At 46.5% G+C, this 20,951-nt stretch overlaps 1 protein-coding gene across 15 annotated transcripts in view; it reads left to right on the forward strand.

Annotated features, from left to right (window-relative positions):
- LOC105071417 (band 4.1-like protein 3) overlaps positions 1–20,951 on the forward strand; it is a 190,102-nt gene that overhangs the window by 96,875 nt on the left and 72,276 nt on the right. For all 15 annotated transcript variants that reach the window (XM_074352480.1, XM_074352481.1, XM_074352472.1 and 12 more), the window contains 2 exons: positions 12,762–13,003; positions 17,319–17,516. In XM_074352480.1, coding sequence (XP_074208581.1) covers positions 12,773–13,003; positions 17,319–17,516 — 429 coding nt within the window. In that variant the 5' untranslated portion in view covers positions 12,762–12,772. Of the gene's footprint in view, positions 1–12,761; positions 13,004–17,318; positions 17,517–20,951 lie in introns of those variants that run through there.

Genomic DNA, 20,951 nt, shown 5'->3' on the forward strand with positions numbered 1-20,951 from the left:
CCCTGTGTCCTCAATACTAGTTTTATAACAAAATCATATAGTACACATGTAGTCAGATCACATTCAAGGCTTTCCTGATGTGGAAAAGAGTTCTGCTTCAGAAGTACAAGCCCTCAAATACTATTTTTAAACTAATATTGTAGTACCAGCTTCCCCTGATTTCCACACTGAGATACCACGCCCGTATTGTGGGGTACACGTATGTGTTGTGGTACAGGTGCCTCCTGGCCTGGGTCGAGGGTGACGGTGAGCGACTCGTTTGATTGTATTTAGCTGTTTTAATGATGGCAGCGTGCGTGTAACATGCTGTGAGGTCGTCAGCGTCAAAGTAGGTCAAACCAAAAGGGTGATGTCAGAGTCTCGTATATTCAGGACCCAGCATGTGGCGTATAAGTGTGACTGAATGACGGATTGATCAAATGAGGGAATGGTGATGAACGAAGGGTGATTAGGAAGAAAATGATGAGAATAATTATCTGATGAACTGACACAAAGCAGAATAATAACAAAACAACAAAAATCCTATTAGTAGAAAATTGTCCCAAGTGCTTTGGGGAAGAAGCTGAACAGAGCAGTTTGAAGTGGATTGCATGGCATCTCCGTGTGAGCCGGAGCCTCTGGTTTCAGCACATCCGGGAGGGGCAGTCCTGTCCTGAGCAGCTGCCGTGACTCTGAAGGACACCGTGACCAAGTGTCACGAGGAGTGGACACCTCGCTGTGGTCCTTCTGAGGGAGGGGGTTGTTTGGGTTGGTTTGGGTCCTACCTGAGCCCTCCTCTGCCAGGGGAACGGCCTTCTTAAGTGTCCTCTGGTTTATTTGCTCTTCCCAGAGTTAAAGCATCCTTCCTCTCAGGCAGATGCAAAACCGGTTTGAATGTTGGTGAAGCATTTCTCAACATTGCTGGTCTCTGATTATGAGAACTGTCGCTTTTATTACCTTCAAGAGTATTTGCCTGACTGGACTCTGAAATCTGGCCTCTTCTGGCTCTGTCTTTGAGACCCTTACATGGGCGTCTGCTTAGCATGCCAAAGCTGATTAGAGTAAACATTGCCACAGTTGAGCATGGTGTGCTGTTTTATGTTTACATGCAATCTTTCCTTAACGTCTGTGCATTGCTATCAGACTTAGGAAACAGACACATCTGATAGTGTGATTTGTATGTGATGCTGTTAAAGGAATGAGGGACTATATGGAGAAAACACAAAGATGGGAACACTTTGCAAAAATTTTAGAGGGAACCAAAGCTATTTTAGTAGGAGGTGCATCTTCTGCTGTGGACAACGTTAAGAAAAAAATTATACTGTGGCTAATTGTTCCCTTTCCCCATCAACAGGGGGAGAACATTGCTTGGAAAGTTGAGTATGTATTTTTTTTTGTTTTATCATGCATTTTGAAAGCTAAATGAAGAAGACAAAATATTTTTAGAAGCAGATGAGGATTAGGTCCTAGTAATTATTTTATAGCTGTGGTTCCCTGATACCCAGAACAGTGATTTTCATCGTCTTCCTGACTAAGCAGGGGCATTGCCGTCCCGTGTAACCTTTGTCTGAACTCTTTCCTTGTCTCCCTCCTGAGAGAGTCCTGGGTGGGTAATGATCTCCCAAGCCTCGACGTTCAGCGGAGCTCATGGAAGCATGTTCCTGGAAGTGACAGGTGCACACAAGTGAGAGATGGCGCTGCGATGTTTTTGACAGAGTAGCGGGGAGAGAGCTGAGCCTGTCCCTTAATTTGGTTATTAATTGTGAATATATTAGCACCTGCAATCCTTAAGGCCCACAAGGCTCTAAAGGAGGAAATTCTATTTCATAAGTTTTAAGAAAGTTTGCCCAAATCATCTTTGGATTTTAGGAAAATGTTCATTTTTCCCCCCTCACTAATATGAAATAAACTCTAGCCAGGAGACGGTAACAAAAGGAATTGCTCCTATGGTTTAAAAATGATGGTCCGTTTACCAAATGCTTCCTATGTGTGTGGTCTGGCGTTCAGCACTACCCTGTATGCGTTATTTACTTGATTCTCAGCCGTCATAGGAGATGTTTTATCTACATTTTACAGTGAATAAAAGTGGATTTGTAAGGAGTTTGAGTAACTTACTCCAGTTCACGGAGCTGGGAAGGGGCAGAGCTGAAATCTGACATGATCTGTTAGGTTTTAACACTTTGTCGGAGATCAGTGGCTGATCCCACTCGCCAAAAGGATTAACTGTGCTCATTAATGTCTCTCCAGATATCTTCGATAATAATGTCCTTGCCTTTTCTCGTTAATCCCCTTTGAAAGAGGCGAGGCTCATAGCAAGTCGCCAGAGCTGCGTAGACGCTGGGTGGGCCATCTTATGCCCCTTGATTCTTCCCCTGGTTGCTCTGTGGTTCTTTACGGGTTTGGATGAGGACTGGGCTGCCTGTGGCTGTTTCCTCCTGGGGAGGCAGGATCAGGGTGTGGGGTGGATGGGGCATTCTTTAGGGCACTTTCTGGCCACCACAGATACTTTGGCCTGTTTGGTTTTACAGAGTGGAGCACTCCCCTTTAGACACGGTGGGTCAGACGTGTTCTTTGTGAGCTGGGGCTCGTGATTCATGCACAGGTACACTTCACCCCTGAACGTCGTGGGTGAGAAGTGAGCAGGCCCCACACAGTTCACAGGTGCTGGAGTGGGATTCCAGCCCACGTCGGCCTGACGTCAGGGCCCAAGGCCCTTTCACTGGGCGGGTCGTCTCCCAGGGAAAGGAGCTCTAAGAATTTCAGTAAGCATGTCAGTCATAGTGCCCTGCTGCCATTACAGCACCTCTAAGGGACAGCGCCACTGAAATAGCTCTGCAGGAATCTAGCAGCTGGGTGTGCTGACTCAGCAGACACCACCCAGTGAGGGCATGTGAAGTGCTTGACACTCACTGTTCAAGGGCCTGGAGACCCAGGCTGAGTCCATGCATCCAGCACTGCTTGTTGAGTACCTGCTCTGCACCAGACTCTTCTGGATGACGGGGATGCAACAGAGAATGAAACAGGAAGTCCCTGCCCTCTAGGGGCTCCGGCCTCCCATGGGAGGAGGCAGACATAAAGCTAAGTAACTGAGTGGAATCTTTCCTCCACTGGCTTCATGACAAGCGTTACAGAGAAAAGCAGAGCAGGAGAAAGGGGGTCGGGCGCAGAGGGGTTGGCAGGGACAGAGGACCTCACTGAGAAAGTGAGTGAATCTGAGCAAATATGTGAACGGGTGGGAGGATGTTCAGGCAAGACTAGCAGGTGCAGAGGCCCTGGGGCCAGTGTCCTGCTGTTGTAGAGGAGTCGGGGGCGGGCCGGGTAGGCTGGCCAGAGTTGGGGGTGGGGGGTGGGGGATGAGGTCACCTTTGTGGCACATTCTTCTGGGCAGGGTATACGGACTGGGGGATTTCCTCTTCATGGAACGGGGAAATCATCAGAGGATTCTGAGCAGAGAAGGGACACAATTTGATTTATCTTCCAGAAGGATCAAGCTGGCTGTTGTCTGGACAACACTATGGAGAGTGAGAGGAGAGAGGTGGGGAGAGGACACTGGGGTAACTGGGTACATGAGGGTAATGGGTTGGACAGGCTGGCGGCAGCGGAGGGGATGAGGTCCTGCTCTGGGGGGATTTTGAAGGTGGAACCACAGGATTTACTAAAGGGACTTAATGTGTGTGTGCACATTTTTGTCAGTTTGTCTTTGTATTTTCTGTGGCCCAAGACTCTGGAAAGATGGACTGGCCATTGGAGGAAGACATTGGGGAAGACTGGTTTGGGGGAAAAGTTCAGGGATTCACTTTTGGAGCCTTTGGGTTTGAGACAGACTTCTAGTGGGAGTGAGAGGAAAACCCTGGGCTTGCTCGTAAGAATCTCACGTCTGCTTGCAAGAGACTCGCAGACGCAAGCGTTACTACAAATACACCGAGATCCACGTGGTGCACGGTGTTTGCCCGTGGAGACTGTTTCTGGGGAGGGCTGGAGTGGAGGTCAGGTCCAGGCTGCGTTTGTAGCATACGGTTTACAAGTTCTTGGGGAAAGTGGGTGAGCTGGGGGCGTCTGGACCCAGGAGCAGCACCTTGGAAGGCAGAGAAGACTCAGAAATTCACGCAGCTCTTGGAAAGCTAACCCCACGCCAGCAGTTCGGGTTTTCTGAAGCTTGTGTTGTGAGGATGAAAATGAGGCTTGAGGGTCCAGAACGGAGGATGTGGCTGCCCTGAGTGTCATCCTGGGGCAAAGGAAGGGATGGGAACTGTTTGAAAATATTTCATTCCTTAGAAAGAAACAGCCTCTCAGTTCCAAACTTGCCAAGAATCCAGCTGCAGACAAATACGGGAGAAAACAGGATCGAGCAGGTCATGGTCTGTGCCCTTCCTCTGTTACTTTTTGGGACTCTTTTCATAACCAGTGTTTCTTAAACGATAAAGATGCTGTGTTCCTGATGCTTAGCTGTGAGGCTGTCTGTCGTGGATTGAATTGAGTGAAAGGCACATGAAATCCGTTCGGACCCTGGCTGGCTCCGCTCCCCGCCTGCGCCCTACGCCCTGCGCCCAGCCGGGAGCTCGTCAGAGCAGCCAGGGAGAAAAGAAAGAACAGGTAAAGGTGTTACTCAAAGAGGATTTGACAGGTTTTCCTGACACTCAGGATGGGATAAATAAGAGGTTTTTGGTCATGAGGGCTTTTTAAAAAAAAAAATAAGATTTTGATCTATCTGTTAACTCTTCTGTGAGGTGACCGAGACCCCAACTCGGGGCTGAGTGCTCAGTGATTTTGGTGGAGTTGAATTGAAAGCAGGGGGCGGGGTGGGGGAGGGAGGGTAGAGCTCAGTGGTAGCATGTGTGCTTAGCATGCACCAGGTCCTGGGTTCAATCCCCAGTCCCTCCATTAAAAAAAAAAAGAAAGAAAGAAAAACAAAAACACCGGCTAAGGGCTGGTAGGGGTCCAGAGTTGTCGTCGGTCACTAAGGCGAAAACTGAAGGTGACCTCCGAATTATAATTAGCAGGGTTTTCTTCCTTTCTTGTCCTCTCCTCATAGAAAGCTCTCATTCCATCCTGAACCCATGCGACTCTTTCCAGTCCAGATAGGGTTTCCTGGTAAATGTGATAGAACCAGCGTCACCCTCTCTTCTTCTTGGTCCATTTTACTTCCGTCCCTTTGCTTGGAGACTTTTCTCCTCTTCACAGCCTGACTCTGGCAGCGTCTACTTTGGGGGAGAAAACACCTTTTTTCCTGCCCATTTGAGGATTCTTCTGAACAGGAGAGTTTTAAAGTCAAGGTTTAGTGTGGCTTCTTTAACTACATATAACGCTTCCAGCTAGACATTTATTTTGCTTTTCTTTTAAACAGACACGTTAAAGGATTTGAAATGAATTTCATTGTGAAAAGTGTAGTAATTAAAAAAAATTATCAACGTATGAAGTGAGGCAGGTTTGTTGCAATTAAACCTTTTCTAAAAACCTAAACCATAAAGAACCTCTGAAAATTTTAAAAGATGAGCTGCATTTCAAGCTTCCTTCTTCAAATTTATTTTTGTCTGTAGGGTTTTAAGTTAATCCCCATTGAACTGGAAATACGTGGCTTGAAACATTGAAAGAGCTGTTTATTGGCTTAGTTCCCTGTTAGAGAAGAAGAATAGACATGAAATATCACACCGGTAGCCATTCAGTCACTTTTAGTACGTTGTGTGGGAAATTCTGCCCCTGTAATCGGAATGTCCAAGACATCTCCAGCAGCTACGTTTTTATCTACTGAGCCACCCCAGGGGCACGAGGGAAGGCAGGGGCTGAGCTGTCTCCTAAAGTGTTAATTACAAAGGATTTGAGGCACAAATGGGGAACCCTTTCACGGTGCTGCCGGCACCCAGGGAACAGCCCTGAAGTAAAGAATGCTCTTATCTGCACCTTCAGAGAACTGGACGAGGCACTGTTCTCAAGCAGCTCATCTGTGTGCCAGGGAGATCTTTGAAGAACATTCTTTGTAGTCTCCATCCATTACCAGAAGAGAGACAAAAGCTGACACAGTACAGTAAAAACAGAATAATTGAATACTTGGCCTCGCATGGGTATTAAAGGATGAAAAAACTCAACAGCCTGTCACAACCCCAAAGCGTAGAAGGATCCAGAAGGCCAGAGGAGCTCCGGTTTCCTCTGAATTGGGAACATGTAGTTAGTTCATCGTGGGGTGGCTGAGAGAATTTGTAAGACGGAACTGTGGGGAAAAATGAGTTCTGTCACTTTGGCTTTGCAATACATAGAAGTCCTAGGAAATGTCAGGACTCAACAGGGAAGCTGATGGAATTTAGCACATTCTACATGGGAAATTGTTGAAAGCTAGTCACTTGCAATCATTTCCAGAAGGGTTTAGGAGTGGGACTGAATTGGATCTGATTTCCGGAGAAGTTAATTGTAGATACGTGACTCGGGGCACGTTTATGTTAAATGAGGCCGGTATGTTCAGCCATTTATTCATTTACATACAGGCATTCCTCGCAGATTCTGCAGGTTTGGTTCCAGACCACCACAAGAGAGTGAGTCACTTGAATTGGTTTCGCAGTGCATGTAAAAGTCTTGCTTACCCCATAGTGTAGTGTATTACGTGTGCAATAACGTTATGTCTTAAAATAACAATGTACACACCTGAATGAAAAATACTTTATGGGTAAAAATGCTAACCACCATTGACCTTCAGTGACTCTTAAAATCCCTCATTACAAATCACCCTAACAAATATAATAATGATGAAAAAGTCAGAAATATTGCGAGAATTAAGTGTGACGCAGAGACAGGAAGTGAGCGAATGCTGTTGGAAAGATGGTGCCGACAGACATGCTGGGTGCAGGGTCGCCCCAAACCTCCAGTTTATTTAAAAAACAAACAAACAAAAAAACAGCTTCTACAAAGCTGAGCAGAGTGAAGCAGAATAAAATGAGGTCTGCCTGTGTTTACTGACCACTCGGCTGCCAGTGCTGGTGACTTTGGGTGATATTTGTAAGCACTACATGGAAACAATAAAAGAATGCCTGGAATTTTCCCATCTATTTGATTTCCCTTTCTTCTCAGTAGAAATGACTTTTCCCCCCATGTCTTTATTGATTTGATCAAACATTATTCCTGCTGTGTGAGTCTTCGAATCCCAACTGCCTATGCTCCTGTAAAAGGCAAGATACAAATATTTATATGCAGCTTTCCTTCCTGGACCCCTGACAAGGTTGCCTTGGCCCTTCGTGCTCCTTCTCATTCTCCCCGCACGTCCTCTGGGGCCTCGCCCTGGACGCCTGCGCGAAGCGCGCTGTTAGGAGCTAACCAGAGAGATAAAAGCCGCGAGGCAGGCATGCCGTTAGAGAAAATGGATCTTCCGGATCTGTGCAGTGCTGCTCGTCTGAATGTATGGGGCTCCTGGGTGGTGGTGAGACCAGCCACACTGACATGTTCGTGAGGCTCAGAGACACACTGTTCATTCATTCGTTCACCGTCTGTAAGCGTTCTCCCGGACAGCGGGGCCTCGGAGCCCGGCTTTGTGCTCGGGTCGTTTGAGACAGGACTTGTTGTCCTAGCTGTCCTCACCCTTAAGGTGCTGACGCCTATGAAGAGGGATAACTAGGGGTTGGGGATTAATAGACACACTGTATACAAAATAGATAAACTGTGTATAAAATAGATAAAACAAGGAGGACCCTCTGTAGAGCACAGGGAACTGTATTCAACTTCTTGTAATAACATTAATGAAAAAGGATCTGAAAGAATATATATATATGTATAACTGAATCACTTTGCTGTACACCTGAAACTAACATTGTTAATCAATTACACTTCAATAAAAATTTTTTAAAAAGAGAGAGAGAGAAGCCCAGATACCAGAGGGGAAGTTTCCCCTCACTTAGGTACAAAGGGAGAAGTTTTAGCCGTAACTTTTCCCCTATTTTGGAGACAAGGTTCTGTGGGAGACACACCTGGTTCAGGAGGAGCAGGACCGCTCTCACGTGGGGGGGTGTGGTCATTGACGGCACAGAGCCTGACTCTGGTTTAATTTATTCATTCTCTGTGGTTCACACCTCATTTCTCACAGATGCGGAGTCAGATGTTGGGTAATAGAGAAATATGTTCTTGCGTGAAGTTGCCAAAGATATCTTTTCGCTAATCAGTTTTACCCAGAGAGAGGATTGGCCGGCAATGCCGAGGAAACCCGCCACCTTTTCTTTCCTCTCTTGATTTGAGCCATCGGATTCTTGACAGGTTCAAACAATGGAACCAGACGGTTAAAACTGGGAACGTCTGTTGCTGGTGTCTTGTCCATATGTGCCCCTCCACCCACAACACTTTCAAAGTTGGTGCTGATTACAACTTAGGCTCCATTTGAGGCTTAAAGCCACCACCAGTGGAAAGTTGTAAATGGTTGATAACCTACCAGCAGAGTCAATACTATTCACAGTGATCATTTTGTTGGTTGGTTTTCCAGAAGTAAATTGACAACCTGGCACAGCATCCTACAGGCTCACGCCAGACTAGAAACTAGCATCGTGCTGGTCTGTGTGTATGAATAAAGACGAAGTAGTGGTGAGGGTAAGTGAGGTGAGTGCTGAAGGGTGGGTACGCCATAGGGAAGTAGTCTTTGAAACAAAGTATAATGTTACAGAAGTTCAAACTGACTCATCTTTGACTTGTCCTTGAGAAGGGTAAGGGAGCATATTAGCATCAGGGAATTATAGATGATCGGATAAAGGAGTAAGTTTGAAATGCAGTCTGGTTCTGAAGTAGGAATAGGAGGTTAAGCAAGTAGGCTTCGTTGCTGTGCTGAAGTGCAGAACTTGTGCGAAAGAAAGAGCTCTGTTATCAGAGGCAGAAACTCCGACTTCGTTGCTGGCCTTGTGCTTGTTGTTACATGACTTTGGGCAAGTTATCCACTGACCTGTCTGTCCCCGCCTGTCCCGTGGGGGTCACACCCACTTCACGGGGCTCAGAGGCAGCTGGTCTGAGAGCGCGGAAGGGAGGGGCCTGCACGAGGCATCTCGGGTTCCCGACAAACACCTTCCTGTTCTTTCTCCAGCACCGCACCCTGTTCACCAAAAAATGTTAACAAAAGCAGGAAACATATAGGAGAAATTATTTCAGCTGTCCAACTCATGAAGCTCCTGTGCATTTTACAAATTGCACTTTCCTTTTAGGAAGCCATAAAGCAGCATGCTGTAACATTTGTGTCGAGGTTAGTTAAGAAGCAGGTGAGCCGCGTTGGAATTGTGACCTGCACGTTGAGGGCATGACAGCGGTTTCCTCCTTCCGGAGAGGGATGCGCGCTGCAACAGCCAGCGTAGGGAATGGTGGCTACGTTAGGCTTATTCTGTTAGACTTTCCAGGATCCAGTTTGACATAAGGACTGAACATTTTGCTTTCTTCTGTATTTCATTGGTGTTCTGAATTTTCCACGTTGATTTAGTTTTTTTGCTTAAAACCTCAAGGATGCTGTCGGAGAGCCTTTGGCTGGCGGAAATGAAGTCACAGTCAATTCTGAACGCTATGCCAATGAGACGGGACACTAATGACTGTAGACAGAGCTAGCAGGAGACTGAATTCAGGCACTCCTGTTAACTCCTGAAAATAAACGATGTGTTTGGCGCTTTTCTAACCCAGAAACAGCTCTCTGAGGTGTTCCTGCTGTGCAATGAGTGATCCATTAAAATGCTTGCCCAAGTGAAAAAATTGTAAAGATGCTGTGAAAAAATACTTCCCTGTGCTTCGTGAAGTGGCTCTCAGTCCAGCCTGGAAAGATGAGATTCATGGGTGAACAACTTAGTCACTTAAATTAATGCCCCAAAAAACACCAGCCAGCTTCTTGTGTGGACCCTGTGGAAACTTTACCAACACCTATTTGAATTCCCGATAATGACAGCGCCTCAGTGATCATCACGTTAACGTTTCCTGGAGACCGAAATTCTCCGCCAGATTATGTGTGAAAGGAGCACAGAGCTACAGATGCCACGTAGCCGCAAGCGGGGTTCTCAGGTGATGTCTGGAAACACATGCTGTGCCCGGAAGGCCAGAGCTTCTCATGTTAACCTGCTTGCTTTTCTGGGAAGGCTGGAGCTGTCACTTAGCCCAGAAGAATAGTCATTATGAATAAAGTCAGGCTGTTGCTTCTCACCTGCACGTGTTCAGAAATGGTAGCCGGTGACGTCGGGTTCACCATAGGCTTCCCGCAGTAGGGATGCAGCACCGCCCAGAGGAAGAATGATGGAAGATTGACGTGGGTTTACCGGGGGGCGCCCTGCCTTGCAGAGAAAACATGATTTGCAGTCTTTTCACCTGCAGGGATCCCTGTGTTGCTACGAGGGGGAACGTTTATAAGTGACTATGCCGACTAGCTAGTGCAGTTCCGCTGTCTTCACAAGGCTCTGATCAGGCTTCAGATGGACTAGAAGGCGCCATTGCCCTCCTGCCCCTGCCCCTCCCGCTGCCCTGCCCCAGCACCTTCTCTCGCCTGGACTGTTGCCGTGGCTGCTAACCGCTCTCCCAGCTCCCACTCATTTCCAAACCAGAGTGGTCTTCTACAAGCATCTAGAAGACCTTCTCATTCCTCCCCTTAGAGTGCTCCATTGCATTTAAAATAAAACCTAGCTCCATACATTGGCTTATCGACAAGACCCACAGCATCTGACCACCTCTCACATCTTCTGCTTCATCAGGGACCATTCTCTCCTGCACCTCCTGGGGCCCAGCTACCTCCATCTTCCTCCCTCTTCTTTCCCTTCCTTGCCCACACCAAGCTCGTTTCGTCCTTAGGGCCTGGGCACTGGTCTTCCTGGAAGGCATATCCCGGCCTCTGTATCTTCACGTGTATGGCAGATTCTTCTCCATATTGGAATGTCCCCTCTGTGGAGGAGCCCTCCCTAACCATCCCATGTCGGCAGCCACCCACCTATATTAAATTGGGTTATCTAATAACCTCTCTCTGGCTGACATCTTTCATTTCTTTTTCTCCTTCAATTAGAAGGTTGCCTCCACTAGAGCAGAGCCCCATTCGTTTTGATCTGACGCGTCCCCAGGAGCAGCTATTCAGCAAACATCTGTTGAAGGAATGTATTAATGAATGAAGAAATGATGTAGCCGGTATTTCTAACCTTAACAGATAGATTTCCAACCAAAAACAAAGAGACCTGGTTAGTGTCTGTGGCTTGTCGTGGCTGAAAATGCACTTGGCTTTGAAATTTCCAAACAGACTCTTGGGCCTTCAGGGCCCGCTGCCCCAGTGTCTGGAGTTCAGGAATCCGAGTTTGGGAACTTGCTTACTGTTAACAGAGTGGTCACGATGCAGACGCACTGGAGAAGGACTTGAGTTGGCTCTTCTGCCATCTCCCTATAAACTTAACTTGCAGGTTTTGTCCCCTCAGGAACTCTGCTCTCCTGCTCTGTTAAAGTCCTTTACTAACACAGGTCCCCCTTCCTCTAGATGGGGACCCAGCTGCTTCCTTGGTTTTATTGAAATGTGTTTAGGGGGCTTATGGAAACCATCAACTATTATTGTATTTTAAAGGCATATTGGTATCGTATACCCTGGTGTTTGGCATCAGTTGGATTTGGAAAGATGAATGCCTGCTGTTAAGGTGGACACTTACATAACCACCTTTTCTATTTTCTAACTTGTATTTGTTAATTTTCCTGCTCACATAGACCTAAACACTTTTGAACTTAAAAAAGCAAAGCTTAAAGCTTACTGGGGGAAAAAATTAGGTTTTTCAAATGTATTAAGTAAAGTATGAGTGTTTCCTTCAGCTTCTTCAGATGACCCGGGTAAAGTATGCCTTCAGTGAATTAAATAAAACTGTAATGGACTCAGATAGTTCATGAAGCCTCCAGCCGACTGCGGTGGTGGGGAGGCTGCCTTTCTCGATGGAGGGCTAGTGGTCGCCACGCCCTGGAGCTGGACGCTCTTGCTCTGGTCTGTAAGATCAGGGGTATCCTGACTTATCTCAGAGGACAACATTTCCGTAGGTTGCACGCAGTGAATATAGCAGTGTCTCTGGTTCTCAGCATCCTAGAATTTCAGGTTCTTTGAACAGACAGGAAAGCCAAATTCTGCTGAGGTCACAGAGCCCAAGGCAGAGTTGAGGCTGGTTCTTGCCCTCCTGCCCTACACTGTGCTTCTCTCCTGGACTTTCATTCGTCCCCAATTTCCCTTTCGTCTTCCTGAAGCAGCCTGTGATTTTTACTTGCAAGTAAGCTTAAAACTAGCCATTTAACTTGGGGCTGAAGGTTAGTGATTATTTTTCTATCACCCAAGATTATTTCCCACGAAGGAGTTTATTCATGGAGGAATGGTTGGGTTCCGGGGTTTGGAGGGACAGAGCAGGACCCCCGTGTATACGGAGGAAGGGTAAAGGGAAGGAGAGAGAATGTCTGCTTCTGTTATTAGATCATCCTTCCCAGAGATTAACGTAGATCTTCAGCAAATCCGTTTTTCTGACATTAAACGTATCTAAGTTAGGTAATTATTATGCCGGTAATGTCATTTCACGGTCATCTGTGGCAAAAATCTAATAGGAATAAAACCCGTGATCATTCCAAATCAACTCTGACTTCTAGTTCAGTGTTCATTTTGAGCCGCCCACGGGCAGCCGCCTTTGTGGAGAATTGGACGAGTCTGGTGTGTGCAGTGGGACGGGCTTTGATGGGTAGCTTTGCTGCGTCATTCCCGCGCTAGTTCGCGTCAGCCTTCCGCGTGGAGCATCCCGCCTCCCTTCCCTGGAGGAGGTAACTGCACCCACTGATGGGGCCTTCCCTCTTTCTGCTTGCAGAACAATCGACCATGACGACCGAATCGGGATCAGACTCAGAATCCAAGCCGGAGCAGGAGGCCGAGCCCCAGCAGGCGGCGGGTCCGCAGGGGCACGCGGGGGCGCAGCCGGAGGCGCAGGCCGGGGCGCAGCCCGAGGCGCAGGCGGGGGCGCAGCCGGACCCCGAGCCGGGCGCCGAGGAGCCGCCGCAGGCGCTGGACGAGTTCGAGGCGGCGGCGCACAGCACACCCGTGAGGAAGGAGGTGAGCCCGGCCCGCCCCGCGCCTCCGGGCGTCCCGCAGAAAACCCACCGGGAGTGTTTGCTGAGCTGTTCCAGGCTCTGCTCTGACCTTGGTCTCTTAGCACTCGAGGGAACCACGAGGGGTCATTGCTTGGCCCCTTCTGGTCCCAGGCAGATGGAAATTTATGCTATTTTAAGGCTTTCAGTGAATTTCGCAACCTTGCTTGCTAGCTCCTTCCTTTAATTAAAGCACTTAAACTCACCCTGAAACCTGGACTGCAGGTTAGTGGTTTTATCTGGGTTCACAGGGAGGCTGAACACCTCCTAATTGAGTGACTCAAACTATAGTCAGGGTTGTTTATTCAAGCCCGGGGGTTGAGCTCTTGTGATTTTTTTCTGGGGGCTACTCTGACCCTCAGGTTGGCAGCTCCTGTTAAGGCGGCCTCTTTCCCTCTCCCACGTACACGTATATTTTCAGCTCTGTTACCTAAACATGTGTAAGTTGTCACAGATAATGTGATTACCCCTTTTAAAGTTTTCATACAAAATATAAAGCATAGCTTATACCTGAGCCTTGAATGGATCCATGTTTCAATTTCTCTGGCTTAAAACTTCAAACGTGGAGTCAACTATTGTAGAATAGTGACTCACATGGGGTGAGGAAATCCAGGAGTCCCTGCGATTATAGGTTGGAAGGGTTTGTGTGAAGCTAGAAATTCTAGAAGACGTTAAAAGAAGAGACATGAAGTCAGCATGTCTGTGGAAAACGAAACACATTGATACACCGTTAAACTATATGTTTGCAGCCTGATTATTTCTTTTCTCGTAGTATTTTAGTTCTGCTTTAGAACTGTGTAAGGATTAATATTTATTTTCATAATTCGATGCTCTGTCTCGTCTCTGATGTGTGATGGGGAACTGCGGGGCACCCTTCAGCTTGCCAGGCAGAATCTGAGCAGCTGTCGTTAACATCATGGCTTTCCTGTATCTTCTCTTTTTGTGGATATGTGATGGTGGTAGTGTTTTGTTTGTTTATTTTTAAATCTTCAGAAATTTAAAACGACGAGACTGGATGTTTCCCTCTTTCCTCTTAACTCTGAAATGAAATAAACAGGAAAGTGCGGGATGGAAGAATTTCTACACACAGACGTGATTCAGCACATGTACTGAATCAGCGCAGCGATGCTCTAAAAATACAGGTGACATTCTCAAGTCACATGTTAAAGAGAAGTGACACTGGGCGCTAGAGGAAAGGTGACTGGGCTCAGTCCGTGGACCGCAGCCCCGTCTCTTCCCCGGTTCTCCCAGTCTCAGAACTCTTTCAAGGCCTCTGGGCCTCGGCCTCCTCGTTTACAAAGCGAAGAGATCAGAAAAGAGAACTTTCTCAGATTCTTCCACTCTGAAATTCTTCGATTGGTACTAGGCGCCCAGTTATGTTGAGGTAGAATGAAGTGCGTGTTCATATTTAGTGACAGCTAGCACTTGGGCTTTGGCTGGATTTGAATTCCTGTTCACTGGTTTGCTGACGTGGAGAAAGTGTCTTCAGAGGGGGCCTTTCCTCCTCGTGTGCACGTGCGGGTAAGGATGCGCCTACTTCCCAGAGCTGTTAGGAGGATGAACAAAGTAGAGGATTGGCTAACGTGGCTGAGACCGATGTTTTTTTAAATTGCTGTGCATCGTGTGACTACGGTTCATGTTTTACTTGAGTACTGGGGCTGCTCTTCTAGAGCTGATAAAATTGTTTTAAAAATGTGTGTGAAAACCTCCATGATGGATCTGTGTCTCAAGTGTTCCAGAAGGGAGGCCTCCCTCTGCATGGTGGCGGTTTAAGAGGCTCCCGGGAGTGACCTATGAATAACCCTGTGCGCTTAGCCTCACGCAGATGCTTTTATTTTAGTAAAGGAAATATGAGATTCCATATTCCCTGATACACAGAAAGAGCTGATGACAGGCAACCTTTAAATAAAAATGTACCTTCTGTTGAGGTTGCCTGTGAGCTGAAGATGCAAATTAAACCTGCAGAAGTTGTATGTAAATTATAAAGCACTTAACAAAGATATATTACGGTTATTGAAATAAAATTTCAAGTTTTCCAAACTTCTCCTTAAACTACCTTGAGGAGTTTAAGGCCAAAATTAATGAGTTTATATCTGTTTCGCACTTACTTTTTAATGCTTTGTTATGGAAAGACTAGTAGTCAAAAAAGTTGGACCGAAGTTGCCAGAGCAGGTGCTTTGATATACTAGTTTTAGCTGAGGCTTGCCTTCTTAGCTAGTTTGGCTCTTTAAGCTGGTTATTCAGTTTTTTCTTGGTTTCTTCTCTGAGCAAATTGGTGTCATTTTATTCTGAAGACTTCTCAAGACGTTGCCTTGAATTCCTGGGCAAGGCAGTGGAGGAAAGGACGATATTAGTAATCCTCTGGATGGAAAACGAGACAGAGGATGCCGCTGTAAAAGCAGAAGTCTTTTCCTAAAATCCAAAATAAATGCAACACGGGGTTGAACTGCAAGGATGTTCACTTAAGCTGATTTTTTTCAATAGTAAATGCTACAATCCTGAGACAGGCGGGAAGAGGGCAGGGCAAAGCCATGAGAAGAATGACACAGCAATTAGCACCCAGAGGGCGGAGATTCAACTCCCAGAGACCTTGAGGCCCACGATGGCCAGAGACTTGACTTCCCATAGACCTTGAACTTCATTATATGCTCATTGTAATGTATTAGCCTGGTAAACGGCACTCCCACGGGCGCCATGACAATTCCAGGGTTGCCCATAAAAGGTCAAAAAGTGGGCAGTGGCCCTGTTCCTGGGAATCTTGGCCCCTTCCCAAAGGTAGTTCAGTAATCCTCCCACTTGTTAGCACGTGAAGCTACAGAGCCTATAAAAACTAACGCCACCTCATCGCGAGGCCTCTCGCTCCCTCGCCGTCAGAGCCTGCGCGCGCTCTGTCTATGGAGCGTGCATCTCTCTGAATAAATTTGCTTTCACTCATCTGTGGCTCGCTCTGAATTCTTTCCTATGCGAAGCCAAGGACCCTTACCTGGTGGGACGCATCCCAGTGACCTGCCCAAGACCTGGGACACAGCCATCCTCTCGCCCCCTTTTCCAATACCAAGACTGCGTGATCTGGGGCTGGTTGAACCCTCAGGTGCAGAACCACAGATACAGATGGCTGGCTTCAAGTCATACTCAGATTTTCTGCTGTGTCGAGGGTTGGTGCCCCTAACCACCCCTTCCCTGGTGTTCAAGAGTCAACTGCACACCAAAAAAAAAGCTTTGTGATTAGTGTTATAGAAGTGTAGAGGCTAATAAAAAAGAGAGGTTGGACCCATCAGTGTGGTTTTACCCTTTAGCCCAGGTGCTTTAGCCTCTGGATGATACATTCATGAGTGAGGAAGTTTCGTGCTTATTGAAGGGGCCCAGGCTGAATCTCAGAACATATCTTCCTTTGGACTTTCAGAGTGTGTTTGCAGACCAGTGGAAGCGGTGGTCTGGCCCGTGGGTTGAATTTGCATTGGTGGTCATTTAATAGATGGTGGGTGGGGGAGCGGGGAAAGAGTCATTGGATGTGACCGATTTAAGGGCACATTTTTTTGGTTACATAGGACGTCCTCTGCAGTCTGAGTCTAGCTCAGGCTGGACTGTTGTGATTTCAAAGCAGATTAAAGCTTTTGGACAGATCTGAGCTGTTCTTATACTGGCTCATTACAGTGAAGGGGGAAGCAGACTTAAGGGATTACCCTGTAATGAATTTCAGTGCTGCTGGCTTCATTGAATTGATTTAGAGCTAAATCAAATATTTTAACAGTTGTAAAATTACTGAGAAGATTAATACTTGAAGCTCTCTGGGCCTTACTGTTTATAAGGTACCTGGTATATTTATGGGGCAGTTATAGGTCATGGAATATAGAAGGACCCAGTGAATGAAGAAAGCAGAATGCATTAGATTAAATCTTAGACGACTGATTTATTTTTAAGGCTTCTACTACCCAGTGTGTTTTTAAGAAGTCGGAAGCCCATTTGCATCCTCCTTGGCTGGGTGGAATGGTGCTGGCATCTGCTAATAATGCAGGGTTTCTAATGTAAATCCTCGAGTCAAACTGAGATAGGCCCTATGAGGACACTTAAAGGGCAGATGTTACTTGGATTAAGTGTTAGCATTGTTGAGTGTTTGAACAGGTATATCCACTTCTAACATCCTAATCCAGGCATCTCTCGTCCTTTAGGAAATGGGGAAGTCTGTTTCTAGAGTGCTGCATTACTGCATTACTGCCTGGCCGATGCAGGATTTATTTCCCGCCTTGCAGTGAAAGCTGTTCATTGTTCACTCTTCACAGGTCACTGACAAGGAACGGGAGTTTGCTGCTGGAGCTGCCAGACAGCTCGAATATCAGCAATTAGAAGACGATAAACTTTCTCAGAAATCATATAGCAGTAAACTATCTCGATCCCCATTAAAGATTGTCAAGAAGCCTAAAAGCATGCAGTGCAAAGTGATACTTCTGGACGGCTCAGAGTATACCTGCGATGTAGAGGTGAGTGTCTGCTTCAAGACTTTTCTGTTCCCGATATTGAGAGCTAGGGAATGTGGCATAACGCGTACGGGTTGCCTCTCTTTTTCCAGAACTCTGGAAAATTACTCAGGCCCAGTTTCTAAATACAAAATTATTTCCAGAGTCTCTAACAGGGGATTAAATAACTGAAAATACTTATAATGTCCCCAAAATGTTACAGTCAAGAGGAAAATGTGGTCATCTTTAAAAAAGAAAAAGAAGAAATCTCTAATACTTTCCATGGTAGGAAAAAATATTTGGAGGCCTTAAAGAATCAAGTTTTCTTTACTATCCTAGCTGGGAGCTGTCATCGAAATGAATTTTACCTTTTCTACTTGCATAATTCATGGCCAAGTGGATTGTTACCTGGTAGAAACTTGTAGATTTCTGTACGTAGGAGCTGAAGGATAATTTGAACTGGGAACATCCTTGTCTTACTTGGAGGATGAGTCATTATTAAAATGCACATCGTGGTGGGCATTGCAGCTTGAGTGTCCGAGAGCATGTCACCCTTTGCTCCTTTTGTAAAGAAAGGAAGAAACCCTCTGCGAAAAGGGGCAGTTGAATGACTTTTGTCAGAGATGTTTAGCAAGACCAAGTTAACAGAGGAGAGTGACTGACTTGGATGGCTGATGAGTGTCTGAGGAGACAGGCAGGGCGGGGACACAAGCCACCAGCAGGTCTGCCTGTGCCCCGCCCACAGCATCTCCTCCCTGCTGGGAAGGGGCAGCTGGCTCTGTTAGCAAGGTGATTCCATTGCAGATTTAACTTTTTCATCCAAAGAGCTGTTTTCTGCCTCCAGCCCCTGCCCTTTGTCCTGTGGGGCACTTCACTTCCCTCTGCGCCAGCCCCGCCCCCAGCAGGGTCCCCTCTTCTGCCTGGTGTGCACACTCAGCAGCCCGTTTATGTCCGCGTGTGGTCATGCATTTCTGCTCTCCCCAGACACAGCCGGCACCACGCCCCCCAATTCCCTGCGTTCCACGTTCATCCATCTCTGCTCGCCCTGCCCCCCACATCATCCCTTACACTTTTGCATAATGTACTCACGGTGGCTTTTCTTGGAACAGAAGATTCAAATCCGTTTCCAGTTGATAATGTCATTTAGGGTAGGGATGGGTTGGGCTCCTAATTTATTACAGATTGCAGGGACATAGAAAGCATTTTTTTTGGAAATAAGCTCTTCTATCAGAAGTGATTTATTCCATCATATATTAATTTAGACTGTTTGTCATCCAGTGACCTGAGAAGTATTGATGAGTTGCTGCAGGGAGTAAAACACGTGTATCAAGGGCCGCACCTAAGGCTTGCCGTGCACAGATCCATTTCTTGCATTTTTCTGTCTTTGATTTTTGGCTAATTTCTTAGCCCAGAGTGTTCAATTATTGACTGAGATGTTTACTCTGGAAATGGGGACATCCAATAATGCACCCCTCCCTGAGTTTTACTGTGATGCTCACAGCACTGCCGTACCCTCAGGCGAGAGTGTGCTTTTCCATTGTGCATCTGCCTTCTGGAAGAATTGATCTAAGTCAAGAGCAGCTTTTTTCCTTACCTTTGAGGCAAGTCTTTCTACCAATTGTATTTATGTAATGGCATAAGGAGGGCTACCTGGCAGTCCTGGAGTCACGGCTACCAGAGTTTCCTGAAGAAGAATCTCAGAGAAGGTTGATAGTATTTCTTGCAGGGAGAATGAATGCCTCAGGGCTGATGGAGTACATTTCATGCTGATCATTTTGCTAATAAACTTAATTTATATCCCGTACCTCGCATTCATTCTAGCTAATCTGTGTTTTTCAGTGCCGCATTTTTATTTTGTAATTAACTGTTGGTACAGTTCAGTGTTACTTTTGATGTCACTGTGACTATTTTGAGTGGCACGGCAATGTTGGTCAGCTGTTTCCTTTTATAATAAAGCACTTTTATGAATTTGACAGATTCTTAAGAGTAACTTTTTTCCGGGATACACAAATCCTTTGCCAGCAGAATATTTTCAGTTTCACAGCAGACATTGGTGGTAGAAAAAAGCGTGGTCCTTACGGCATCCTTTTGGTAGAAGATGGAGAAACGCGGACATGGAAAAGGGAAATGGGTTTGTTTGTCGCTGCCTGGCTGAATAAGGAAAATAGGTTGGGAATCAGTGACGTGGTTTGCAGGGTGGCAGTGAGACACCAATTGAAAAAGCAAATTCAAAATGCCTCTTGTTTTTAGATACAAACCTATGGAAAGTCGAGCTTTGCCAGCAGGGTACCTGGGGTCTAATTGGTAAAAAGAGGCTGAAAACCACTGTCCCAGGAAGATGCCCTTCGGCCTTTGCTCTCCTCTAAACTGAGTTGTTATCCAAGTCTTGGATGAAGGCACAGCGCACACACACAAAAACAGTTCAACAATTTTTTCAAGCGATAAGGGCTTTTAAAGTGAGTAACAGCCCATGTGTCAGAATCCAGATTTCTTGCAAAGTGGATGGTGTGGGACTCTGAAGCCAAGTAGCAGGATAACATTTAGCAGAAGGGGAGGTAAAACTTCACTCTGTTTTTAAGGATCATGTGCAATAGACGTGGGTTTGGAGGGAAGGGCATGAGACTTGGTGACAGTTCAGGTGAATCTCCTCTTTGGGTTTAAGTTGATTCCCCACCCACGTGAACCAGCAGGGCCACCTCAGGCTGCTCTCGGGGAAGTGCAGTGTTGGGTTAGAAGTGGAAGGTGGCCGGTCACCCCATCCCAGCTGGAGACATTGCCATTTGGGTTTCTGGTGTAATTCAAACGTGGTGGGTGCTCCAGAGCCACCAGCCCTGGGAGTGAAGATGGACCTGTCTGCATGTCACCTGTGCGATTTCGAGGGAACTTCTTAAACCTTCTGCACCTGAGTGACCTCACCAGAAAAATGAGGTGAAATACTGCCTCGGAAAGGCATTTCTGAGAAGATTAAAGCAGATACTCTGTACACTCTGGGATGTAGCGTATTCTTAATAACTGGTCGCAGTTTGATAACTAATCAGGGCAGTGACCAGTGACTGACTAGGGCTTATTCAGCAGAGAATTACAGGGCGGTGAGGGGTTCGAAACCTTCCCATGAGGAGCCATTCTAGAAACAGAATATGCTGAATATGGAAAAAATAAGATTTGGAGGAGACAGGATAGCTACTTCCAGTTACTTGGAAAGGTTGTCATTGAACATTGTAACATGTTTTTAATGCATAGGAAGTAAAACTAAGGTAGAAGGTACAGGAAGTCAGATTTTAAATAAGCGGAAAAGGGATGTTTTAAATGACTGCAGTCCACCTTGTGGCGCTGCATGCGCTGCCATTAGGATTCCAGCAAAATACGCGGGCCCGTCTGTGGAAACCACTCGCTCTTGGATACAGTCTCAGGACCTCCCTCCCCCCAACTTGCTTCCAGTGCCCCTTCCTGCTCTAAGCT

Source organism: Camelus bactrianus, chromosome 24 (genome assembly GCF_048773025.1).
Source record: "Camelus bactrianus isolate YW-2024 breed Bactrian camel chromosome 24, ASM4877302v1, whole genome shotgun sequence".
NCBI lineage: Eukaryota > Metazoa > Chordata > Mammalia > Artiodactyla > Camelidae > Camelus > Camelus bactrianus.